Source organism: Gadus morhua, chromosome 2 (genome assembly GCF_902167405.1).
Source record: "Gadus morhua chromosome 2, gadMor3.0, whole genome shotgun sequence".
NCBI classification, from domain to species: Eukaryota; Metazoa; Chordata; class Actinopteri; order Gadiformes; family Gadidae; genus Gadus; species Gadus morhua.
Genome location: NC_044049.1, coordinates 14,119,269 through 14,131,564, shown reverse-complemented (window position 1 = coordinate 14,131,564; position 12,296 = coordinate 14,119,269). Strand labels below are relative to the sequence as shown.

General features: G+C 40.1%; 2 protein-coding genes across 5 annotated transcripts in view; one reads left to right on the top strand and one right to left on the bottom strand.

The window, feature by feature from the left end:
* Window positions 1-3,938, top strand: part of baiap2l1b (BAR/IMD domain containing adaptor protein 2 like 1b) — a 31,601-nt gene extending 27,663 nt beyond the window's left edge. For all 4 annotated transcript variants that reach the window (XM_030376962.1, XM_030376942.1, XM_030376953.1 and 1 more), the window contains 2 exons: window positions 2,631-2,680; window positions 2,807-3,938. In XM_030376962.1, coding sequence (XP_030232822.1) covers window positions 2,631-2,680; window positions 2,807-2,879 — 123 coding nt within the window. In that variant the 3' untranslated portion in view covers window positions 2,880-3,938. The remainder of the gene's footprint in view (window positions 1-2,630; window positions 2,681-2,806) is intronic.
* Window positions 3,939-4,054: 116 nt separating this feature from the next.
* bri3 (brain protein I3) lies at window positions 4,055-12,030 on the bottom strand. The gene is made up of 3 exons (XM_030376982.1): window positions 11,434-12,030; window positions 9,492-9,600; window positions 4,055-5,493 (listed from the first exon to the last, which is right to left on the bottom strand). Exons 1-3 carry the CDS (start codon window positions 11,606-11,608, stop codon window positions 5,361-5,363), a joined length of 417 nt encoding a protein of 138 aa, XP_030232842.1. The 5' UTR covers window positions 11,609-12,030; the 3' UTR covers window positions 4,055-5,360.
* Window positions 12,031-12,296: the final 266 nt, after the last annotated feature.

The following is a 12,296-nucleotide window of genomic DNA, read 5'->3' as shown; positions in this document are numbered from 1 at the left end:
TAGCGCTATTCAAGAGCATGCAAAGAAATATATCCTGCGCCACCATTTAATAGTAACACCGGGGAGAACCCTGGCAAACAATTACTTAGACAAACAACTGTGGCAACAGGATGGTATTGGTTGGACAGTGGACTAGACAGTGGTTATTTTCCAGACCAGATCCCCTGGCCTGGATAAATGTACAGAGAAACTTCCCTTGTTTTTTCGACACTCAACACTTTGGCCGACTTGTTTTTTGGTAAGAGGAAAATATCCCCTGACTGGCTTTTTACTAACAACTGACATGATGTTTAGCTTTGTTAAATCTATCTCCTATTTTCTGTTGCTGTGTCTGCCAACTTATCCGAACATATCCTCTCTCAGCTATTCAGTCTGTCCCTCTCTCTGTCCACTGTTCTCCTTGTCTACCATAACATATATACGCACGCACGCACGCACGCCCGCACGCACGCACGCACGCACGCACGCACGCACGCACGCACTCACATTCACATTCACATTCACATTCACATTCACAAACACACATACATACTCTCCCATCAGACTAGGTGTCTGACAGCAAATTGATTAAAAGCCCCCTTGAGATACTTGAGATTCTTTCTATAATCCCTATACCTGCAGTATGTGCACGTGCTAATGGCTTGCTAATGGTGTGCCTGTGCATTACATGTGTGTGTTGTAGGCCTACATTCAAGTGAATGGCAGGTTAAGGTTGGGCTTTTTGTGTGTGAGTACGTGTATCCGTGTGTTTGTGTCTGAGTGTGTGTCTCTGAGTCTCTATGCATCTGTATATATGTCTTTTTGAATGTGTGTGCATACCTGTGCTTGTGTGTGTGTGTGTCTGCACATCTTGGTGCGTGATTTAATCTGTGTGTGCTTGTGTATACGTGTGTGTGTCTGTCTGTCTGTCTGTCTGTGTGTCTCTGTGTGTGTCTCTGTGCATGTGCAGCCAGGTGTGTTCCTTTCTTTGGGAAACCGGCGGTATTGAAACCATATAGGCTGTTGTGCGGAGTCACTCGGTCAAGTGTTGTGTTGGAGTAGGAGTTCTTCAGTGTGAACTTTGTGTAGGAGAAATACTCTCGGCCATGCCGTAATAGCTGTAAATACATATGTGTGGGGTATTGAGCACTTGGTAGGTGTTCCCTCTACGTCACTCACCATTATCCATAAGACACACATAGGGACTGTGTATCTCTGTTTCAGTTGAAGACGAAAGTGATATAGAGGAACAGTAAAGTATATTCCTTGAATTTTGACAGTTGATAGACACACAGTCAGTCAGCTAGACAGCTGTTGGTATCTGATTATAAGCCTGTCAACACCACATGCTCTGCAAAGCTAAATGTGTGTAGTAGAGGTTGCATAATAATAATCATTTCATAGTGTTTAAGGAGGAAGAGAATAGACGGTTATGACAGATCTGTAGATATCTCTCTCACTCTCTCTTTCTCGCTCTCTCTGCCTTTCTCCTCCCTCTCTTCTACTGTCCCTCTCTGTCGCTCTCACCCATGCTGACGAAAGGGATTCAATAGTTAAAACTGTGCAGCGGGAGAAGGAGTGTATCAGCAGTATATATTTGAAACCTCTAAACATGGAAGTCTACGGTGTCAAATAAGTGAACTGTCGAGTGCCGCAGCAAAAGAGGTGTGTGTGTGTGTGTGTGTGTGTGTGTGTGTGTGTGTGTGTGTGTGTGTGTGTGTGTGTGTGTGTGTGTGTGTGTGTGTGTGTGTGTGTGTGTGTGTGTGTTCTGGTGCGAGTGTGTGTATGTATGAGAGTCTCCAGAGAGCAGCCCTGTTGAGTGATTAGTGATCAAAACATCTGGAGGGAAAGAAGGGGCCAACAACAGATGCGTGAAAGGTGCCCCTTTCCCAGCAGCATTGATAGCCATAACAGTAATCTGCCCTGCAACACGACAACGCCACAGCACATTTCACAAAACCCAATTCATACGCAAAATCAGTAGCCCTCATTGTCCTGAACTAGGTGAGCCCGGTAGTAGTGAGACTCCAGTGCTCCCTAGTGGTGATTGTCCGTACTGCATCACCTGTGACATGGAAATATATGGCTCAAAAAATATTCAGTAAGGTAAAGCACTTCCAATCAATTTTGGTTCTGAGCTGTACAATAAACCTAGTCTTGTTCAAACCATCTTGGTATAAGCCTATAGATTATTAATTGCACACACACACACACACACACACACACACACACACACACACACACACACACACACACACACACACACACACACACACACACACACGGCCATGCATGTCCATATTTTGCCATATGTTTAATTTATTTGAGTCGATCTTTGTCGATCGTTTTTATAGGGTGTCATTTCGTTTATGATGGCTAACCCTGTTTCAGGGTTATCGTTTGTCAACTCGGGATCAGACTGTGTGCGTCCAGATTCCACATGCTGTCATGTGACCAACCTCCCACACGTCTCTTCGTCTTCTTTCCTCATTCAAGTATTTCACAATTCACTGCCTGAAATTCATTGTGTATTTAAGTTTATTTAACACGTATGTGTATATATATGTGTGTGTGCTTGTGTGCGTGTGTGACCAGTGGTGCCATGGATTCTAATTGTTTATATTTTGTTTGTTTATGTTGAATATCCATAGGCAACCCAGCAGGCCAATGGAATTTCCAGACCACCCCCTCCCTTCCTCACGTAAGTCAAATCTCTCTGTCTCTGTCTCTGTCTCTGTCTCTCTCTCTCTCTCTCATAGAAATAGGAACCCATATATTTGTAACACAAAACACATAAGTCATGCTAATGGGGTTTCTTCGTCTCCAGGGGGGGGAACCCATTCGCCACTGTGCGCCTGCGCCCTACCGTCACCAACGACCGCTCAGCTCCCGCCATCTAACCCTCCCACGTCTCCTAGCAACACCACGATGACTTCCTGCCCTGTAGCCTCCCACCTACGGAGTGAGTGTGAGGAAGGGTCTTTCCCTGGGCCCCCTCCCGTCATCCCACGCTCTGTCTGATGAGCAATGACATGGAAGGAAGCTGAATAGGGTGTGGGCTTCATTTCTTCCCCATGTCCAAAGCCGAGATGTGACCGTAGATGAGAAAAACGCCTACCCCCGATTCAACATCTCCTCCTAATGGATTCTCTACTAGACACTACTGCCTGTATATACTTACTATAAATCGCTTTGGATAAATAAATAAAAACATATTTTTTTATTAAACACACACGTCATGCCTTAGAATTTGGATGCAGCTTTGATTGCTAAAAACATTGCAAACTAAACAGCTGGGAGTTACATTTTTATTTATGGACCAGTTGCACAAAACATTCTACATTTTTTCTTACCATCTTTGTTTCGGGTGGTTTCGACCAAAAAAAGTAATGGAGATTATGAGATGATCTGCGAATATTTTAAATGTGTTTGTTTATTGTAATTTATGCATTTGGTGTTGCTTCCGTATCGCTAAATCAGCTGTTCCAACTGTTATTGTTGTTTTTGCATTGCCATAGGACAGTAGATGAATGTAGTATATGGGACCTCAACATTTCACCATGTGCCCCTTGATTAAGCATTAAGTTTTAAGAAATGAAATGATTATTGACTTTTTGCGATTAAGATCGCATCCATGTTATGGTGCAGGTGTTTGCGTGACTCTGAAATGAAAATTCAAACCAGTGAATTAATTCCTCCCTACGGCCGCTGTCATCTTATTTCCCAGTTTGATAAATGTCGAACATTGGCCTTAAACTTAACCACTACGTTAAACGATAATAGTACTCTTGCTCTGGAAGCAATGATGTTTTTTCAATTTGGATTGATTATAAATGATGTTTTTCATGTCCTAAATGTGTAGGATGGTGAATTTAATCTCAGACCATTCTACACAGCCCCTAAACATGCATTGGGGGGGAAAAGCTCTATGAAAAATAAATGTTTATTTCTTCAAAGCGTCCAACCTTTTTTCTTTCCGGAAGCAGGAACAAAAAATTAATTGATGTATTTTATTAATTTGATCATGTGTTCACTTCATTATTCTATCATCAAGAAATAAGAAATAAGACAAGACTTGAATTATCACTTGATTTATTTTCTATTTATATATACATATTCATATATACGTTTTTTATAAAAAAGTAGTAACATCAATTATGATGACGTGCATGGTTGCTTGTTTTTCTGCCACCCCAAGCAAAAGGAAAAAACTGCTGCACACAGACATTCACTGATTGTCTGAATCTCACTGAGCAGGTTACTAAGACTGACACGATGCATCATCAATCAATCAACATCCATCCATCAGCTCTCAATGCCTAATTTCTCTGCATGTTTGGCCTTGTGTTGTGGGCAAGAGCAGTATGCACATAAAAAAGTTTACATAGAATTTGTTCATCAACCTAAAGAAAAATAGTCTTGCCAGTATTATGATTGAAGCGGTGTAGTGGCGTTTGTGGTTTTCTTTCATTTACATCTACCTGAGCTATGTATTGGCTGGACAACCTCAAACTTTAAATCATATCACTCTACAAAAATTCAGTGCAAGGATGCCCCCTTACCAGTATGACGAAATACAGACAAACGAATTCTGGGGAAACCGTTTAACAAATAATGATAATGCTTGTCTATTGTTCCAGCCTGGAAAGTTGATTTGTTCCGCAGGCTCTTAAAGACAAGTCTCTTTAGGATGTCCGAAAATACTATTCTCACGACAAAACCAAGATGAAAGTGAATAAGAAAGGTCTGAAACAAAGGTGTTGCAGTGACAAGAAAATAGATTCACAGGAAAGGTGAGGAATACAAGGACAACACACCATGGAAGAATTTATACGATAAAACACAAAAAATGAAAAACGATATAATTTTAGGTTTTAACCACAAGGGGAATAGTTTTGGCACACACCCATGGGTGCCATACATATTTATTGTGTATATATTTATGCAAAAATACACAAATCTGCTCAGGAATATGGACTATCAAGCATGAATCAACGGCAGCTTGAGTCCATTGGGTCTACGTTGAGCATTGGCACAGATTAGTGCTGAAAAGTCAGACTTTTCATATTTGTTCACAACTTCCCTAGCAAACTCTTGTTTTCTTTCTTACTTCTATGGACGAAAATGAATTTTCCTATGTTCCATGTAGAAGAAACAAAAGGTAATGTCTGTCTATATGCTAGCGGCTTACTTATTTGGTAAAACAAATTCCAAATTATATCTGTGAAATTCATCATGGCAACATAAGTGTGCAAGGACTATAAGAATGGGAAACAAAAATGACAAAATTAACAACTGAAAAACACTGTTGGGTGTTGGTGCTGTGTTTGTGCAGGTGGTGTGTGTTTAAATGCATGTGAATGGCGTGCAGTTTGGTCCCTCTACCCGAAGGTGGCGCCACAATTGGGGCAGCTTCTCTGGCGCAGTGCAAAACAGAAAAGGATGCCAAGGGGGAAGAACAAGATGGCGCACATGATGCCTAGGCAGGTGAAGTCATCCTCCAGCACCCCCACCCTGGAACACATAAGAATAAGAACATGGATGCGATATAAATCACACTGTAATTTATTTTAAATTGTTGCATATGTGGTAATATGCGGCTGGCCTAGAGAAAGAACACCGTACCCAGCGTCTGTTTTTCAGAGCACACTTTTCTACTAGAGAGCAACGCTATGTGGACACAGGCCCTGAGATCACACACGTAGTAGTAGTAGTAGTAGTAGTAGTAGTAGTAGGTCTATGTCTATAATTATGGTAACTGAAAAAAACATTGTCAGAATGCAATGATCCCCAGCACTGGTAATGGGTTACCTAGCTGAAGTCCAATGCCAACACGTTGAAAGATGAACCCTAGTAGTAATTTTAATAATAAATTCAGTGACAGATACCTTTTTATTGTTTTTTTTAATCTCTGACGTTGATTGTGCATTGTTTACTCAAGATCCTAATATAACTTCTTATTTTCATAATATCCCATCTGGCCTACGTGTCTGATCTGAAACTCTGAACTCACCCCTACCACAGTCAGTCTATTGATCCAGAGGATCTGGGGGTGAGAGAAGACCGTTCACCGTGGTGTGTGCAGTCAGAGAATGTGACTTGGTGTAAAGGGTAACCGGTAGGCGATGGGCATCTTTAAACGGTGACAAAGTTCAACTTCCCACTTTATACTACTAATATATTCAGAGGAAGTCATATGACTTTCTATGTGATAGATCGAAAGAGTGATAGGAGACACTTTTGGAAAACAAATGTTCAATGTCATCAAGCTGGTCAATTGTAATATATTATTATTAGTAATCTTGAACCCCCCTTTTTGGCTTGAATCAAATTGCCCTATTTAGGCATAGCTTAGCATTAATCATGTTCTCTGAATTATTTTACTTGTGTCATTTTTGTAGATCTAGGCTTATAATTCTTCTTGGTGGCATGAATATAGCTATTAAGTCTATCCATGTGGCCAAACCACTATGCTTCCAAAATGTTATAGTGCCAAAAACATATATATATTTTTTATCCATTTTAAAATATTTCATTTTTTTAATTTAGTGTTTTGATCGAAAGAGGGGATTCACCTACCCTTTAATTGGGGTTATATGTTCAAATAGCACGTACATGCTTGTGTGCTCATCTGCGTATTGGCATATGAGGGCCAAAGTCCTAGCCTGGGAACCAGACAAACTTGCGAGCTCATGTTTCATTTGCTCTGTAGATAAGTCTGGCCTACCTCCCATACAAATTATTTGTTCTGCCGGGTATGAAAGAGACCGAACAATCACAACGTTTATCCAACATGAGGCAGAATAAATATGATGACAGTGCAGGCACACCGTAGAGGCATTTAAACAACAACAACAAAAACAACAACAACAACAACACAGAGATGGCTGCCACTGCTGTAGAACGGTGGGTTGATTAAGCTATCGAGACTACATTAAACAAAATTGACGGTATATTTTAAAGGTTGTATCAGTGATGTTGGGTGACGTCACTTCTGTTTGTATTTGAAGCGAGATCCCAAACAAAAAACAAGAGCCAGCTCCCTTCCGTGTTTCATGCATCCAGTAAAAACTATCATGAACGCGGCGCAAAACCCCACAATACCCACCCCTTGTCTGTGATTGGTTGAAATACTATTATTTTGGTATAGAGTGTTTTTTGTGTACAATCTCAGTACATAGGCTGCCTACAGAGACGCTTTTTTTTTTTTTTACTTCCTGCATATGGGGCAGGCAACTAACAGATAGCGAGGAAAGATCAGATGAATGTTATCATTTATGTTTCGGCCTAGAATCGCAGATACATCCGTTAACATCGCTCAGTGCTGCGTCACCTGTTTCGTGCCATGATTGGTTGTAGGCCTATCCCATTGCATCCAGAGGCATATTGGTCTGCCCCCTTTGGTGAAGCCCTCTGGTGATCTATAAAACCCCTTTTAGCACTTGGCAGAATTTTTTTCTTTGCCAAGGAACAACTTTTCAAAAAAGGATCTATAAAAAAATCCAAACAAAAGAGAAACAACAATCCTTCGCTGAAAATATACTAAGCCAAACTTTCCATGTGAAAATTATATTATAATATAAAAACACTAAAGCACTAGAACATTAACAGACATACACCCCAATGCTATAATCCACCCAAATTATGATTTGGTACAGTTTAACTAATCGATCAAGGTCTAGCTGCCCACATATGTGATACATTTGAACCTGCACATCCAATGTCCTCTAGTATCTAGTCACAAGCCACAATTTTTTGATCTGTGAATGACTAGCAGGAAGTCAACCCTGTAATACTAAATGGAAATGCTGCGGTAGCTAAAAAACCCACACATCATGCAATGTAAAAGTTAGTTACTCCTTAGAGTGTGTACGTATTCTGTGAGCAATGCCCAACCATTATAACCTTGCAAAGGGGAAAACCCCTTTGGCATAATCTCTCTCCTCTCTTCTCTCCCTCCCCCTACCCCAGTTAATCATGTTAGTCTCACAGAACTTCAGGAAAGAAAGTAAACTCGGGGGGGTATTATAAAACATTATCTAGAAAAAGAAAATCACAACAACAGTGTTTTTTGCTCATGGCCTAATTCCCAAGTGTGTCACTGAGAGAGACACACAAACAGCCACAGGTGATACTGAACTCTGCAGCACCAACAACAAAGTGGTCTCTAACAGTGATTAGTCACAGATCCGGCTTAGGGAAAAGCATGCTAATCACATGCTTATCGAGACCTCGCTGGCAGTTATCCAACTTGGTCATGGTGCTCTGTCAATTGACATAGTCATTGCTGCCCTTGCCTTGTTGCCCGACACAGTAGTGACCAAGCACTCCATCCTCCATTTCTGCAATGGGGATGACTAACTATATTATCCAGGCAATACTTACAATTTGTAACTGTATATTACACTCAAAGTACTAGATGGAAGGAATGCGTATGCGTGTTTGAAGTTTGCAAGGATGGGTCTTAATTATAGTTTATAATTTAAAAGGAGAAACCTGGATGATTATTAATTAAAAACATTCAAAATTGAACCATGATTATCAACAGAAGAAATAACCGATATGACACTATGTCAAAAGAAGTCAATGTGTGAAAGAGATATTTTCTTAGTCACAATTTGTTTAATTTAAAAAAGCTCTAAATAACCTGGATATTTACAAATGCTGGACCTCTCCTTTGGTTTCAAATAATATTTCTAGCAACAGTACTGAAACCCCTCAGTAGAGCCACCAAATCCATCAGAGCCAGGTAGATTGCACGGAACACGACTAGGGATTTTATATATTCTGCCTTCTAACGGGGAGGGGTTCAATTGAACGCTTTGCGACTTTAAGTTGAAGCTAGCCCAGCTAGCACTGGCAGGTACAGCCTCGTACTACTTTGTTCCTCAAAGGGTCACCGTCACTGCAGCATCCAGTCTATACTCATTCCAACATGAGAGGATGACTCTAGTTCTGCCCAGACGGCGTATTCTTACCTTTTATCAATTGTCGAAAGCAGTGTATGATAGAAATGGAGGAAAACAAGAGTTAACATTGCCGTTGCATTCCACCGCTGTAGACAGCTATTGGCCAGTAAAATAACCGAGTTTGGTTCAAAAGTCGCAATCTTACTTCTAGAAATCTTACTTCTGGAAAGAAAACAGCTATTAGCAATAGCTACTATTGCTAAAAGCTAGCCACTTATGTGACAGTATCAATATGTTCGCCAAGCTAGCCATTCTTTCTTTTTTTAACACAGTTCAGAGTTGGAATACAATGGAGTTTGCTCCACAACTGTCTGGTAGTATGCGGCCCCCCCATTTGTTCTGAGTGTGCAAGTCTTGGAACCTGCACCTTTAAAATTGGTAGTATTTGAAATGATTCCAATTACTTTAAACCATATGTGCTCATATATGATTGTACATGAATCACAGTAAGGACATATATTGTAAAAGCAGAACAACGATGCTTATTGGGTCATGTGAAGGAAGGTAGACCGATGAGGGTGAGTGAATGAGTGATGCCTCCACCTGCAAGCCGGACAGCCCCCCACCACCACTACAGAGGGCTGAATGATGGTATAAGTCCCGCTGTATGGTTGCTGAGCAATGGCAGGGCCCATCTGTGCTGCAGGGTAGCCTGTAGACAACAATAACAGAAAATAACCGGTTTAATGATAATTTTGACAAAAATCTGAAGACACAGAAAATTGTAGAGATAGTGTGAAAGAGTTATTGATACTTCAATATATATATATATATATATATATATATATATATATATATATATATATATATATATATATATATATATATATATATAATAAAGTTATCATATACTCTTTAAACCTGGTCCTGTAACATGGCCCTTTTTAATTAATTATCCCAAAATAATTTGTGATCATTATTTTAATGAATCCAGCCATCCCATGAATCAACCAAGGATTTTCTATCCTAATCAATTTGATCGGTCCGAAACACATTGCCACGAAGGAAATGTGAAATACGAATGTTTCCAGTCACTTTTTCCAGGTATGTTAATATACAGAGCGGATACACAATGATTCCTTGTACTTAATTTCCTAAATAGATTTTTCAACAATGAGAAATGAGAATTTAGCACATAGTGCCATTGGTTGAGTTATCTGTCCTAACCCACTGTTTGAAACGACGCTGAAGTTGGCATCCGATTCGCAGCATCCGATTCAGCAGCTGGTCCACTTTAAATCGGTCCTGATTGAAAACCACTACACCTAGACTCTTCAAATCTGGACTAAATTATCACAGTGAGGCTATACATTATAATAAACATAGTTACAGATTTGTGAAACCTTTTTTCTATTTGTGAAAATGCAATACAGGCTCATTTTAATGCTTTTTAGGGGTCCAGACCGCATTAGAACGGGTCCTGATTGAAAACCACTACACCTAGACTCTTCAAATCTAGACTAAATTATCACAGTGAGGCTACACATTATGTAAAACATAGTTTCAGATTTGTGAAACCTTTACCCTATTTGTGAAAATGCAATAAAGGCACATTTTAATGCTTTTTAGGTGTCCAGACCGCATTAGAACTGATCCTGATTAAAAACCACTACACCTAAACTCTTCAAATCTGGACTAAATTATCACAGTGAGGCTATTCATTATGTAAAACATAGTTTCAGATTTGTGAAACCTTTAACCTATTTGTGAAAATGCAATGCGGTCTGGAGCCCTAAAAAGCATTCAAATAAGCCTGTATTGCATTTTCACAAATAGGGTAAAGGTTTCACAAATCTGAAACTATGTTTTACATAATGTATAGCCTCACTGTGATAATGTAGTCCAAATTTGAAGAGTCTGGGTGTAGTGGTTTTCAATCAGGACCGATTTGAAGATTCTAAGTGGTTTTCAAGCCGAATCGGATGCTGCGAATCGGATGCCAACTTCAGCGTCGTCTGTTAGAATGGATATATGGACCGATCATATATGATATACGACATATCTGGCTTTTAATACTGGGTTTAATATGCTTTGGAATCAAACAAATAACATTTTGTTGGGCCCGTCTTCTAACCCATCTCCCTCTAAACATAATCTGGAGGGGGATCTTCTTGATAGGATTTGACCACTGTGTTTTAAAAAATTCCAGAGAAGACACCGGGTGATCCTGAAACTTACATGCCTTCCATATGACAATTTACAAGAAATTAAACATGTTGCGCTTCCTTAATATAACATCGCTTCAACTCTTACACTCTGGCGCCTTTACACCTTCATGATTCGCCTACTATGTAGCAGTCGAAAAAGCTTAAATATATTCATATATATTTAAGGATGAATTAAATACAATATATAGATCAAGACCCAAACCACATAATATCCTTCAGAACTTTCAGCAATCGACGTCATCATGCCAGAAGGGAGATAAACATCTTTGCGCCACTGGGTAGTTGTTAGGTTATGTTATCTCGACCACCATACTTGCCTTGTCCGTCATGGTAGTGGTAGGGTGGCGGAGACTGCTGGAATCCCGGGGTCGCCGCAGCCGTGGCCGGGATGGCTCCATAGTTGTATTGCTGAGGACTGTAGTCGTACGTTCCCGGAACGCTGTGGTAGGCGGGAGGTCGGTCCGTCTGTAGAAGTGGCTTGCTGTCCACCATCTCCCCCCGACCAGTTGTTGTCTCAAGTTGTCTCCTTTGGCCTTAAGGTTAAATTGTAAGGGGCAGAGTAGTTGTCTTTTTTAGGATGTGCTGGTCTTGTCGCCCGAAGAGTTGCTCGACATTTGTGGAGGAGCAGGAACAACGCAATGAAGTAGAAACCGAAGCGACGAAAATGAAACTTAGTCTCTCTACATGCGCCAACTTTGTCCAAGCCAGCAAAACACAAACAGTTGCCAAAATGTCATGAAAATGTTAATGATCGCTCGCAAATTATTAATAGCTAACACATCTTAATTTCCTCCTTGTATGGTCGTTGACAATCAAATCATTATCTTTTAAACACCCAATAAGTCAACTGCAACTCAATAAACGTTTTCTCCTTTTTGTCTGGATTGTCATCATAAGAAAAGCATCATGTGATGCCAGTAACGCCTCTGCGCACACTTCTTAAAGAGACAGCTCTGCAAAATCGCCCGACCTTATATAAATGACTTGTATAATCTATGTCGGTTTAAATTGTCGTTACAGCATGTAATGTTAATAATTAATTCTAAACAGTATTACTAACAATTGCCTTATTGGTTAATTAGTTGACCGTATGCAGCCTGGCATATCAATTGTTTCACGGATCTGCTCAAATTAACTTCATTTGTATACTCTTTTATAAAAGGTCATTATAGGTAGGCGC

Excerpts from the sequence above, each read along its gene's own strand:
- bri3 (XM_030376982.1), bottom strand. The coding sequence starts at position 11,608 with ATGGTGGACAGCAAGCCACTTCTACAGACGGACCGACCTCCCGCCTAC. Across the intron at positions 9,601-11,433 it reads CCACTACCATGACGGACAAG|GCTACCCTGCAGCACAGATG; the intron begins GCAAGTATGGTG and ends TGTTGTCTACAG. Across the intron at positions 5,494-9,491 it reads GGGGGCTGTCCGGCTTGCAG|GGTGGGGGTGCTGGAGGATG; the intron begins GTGGAGGCATCA and ends TATGTGTTCCAG.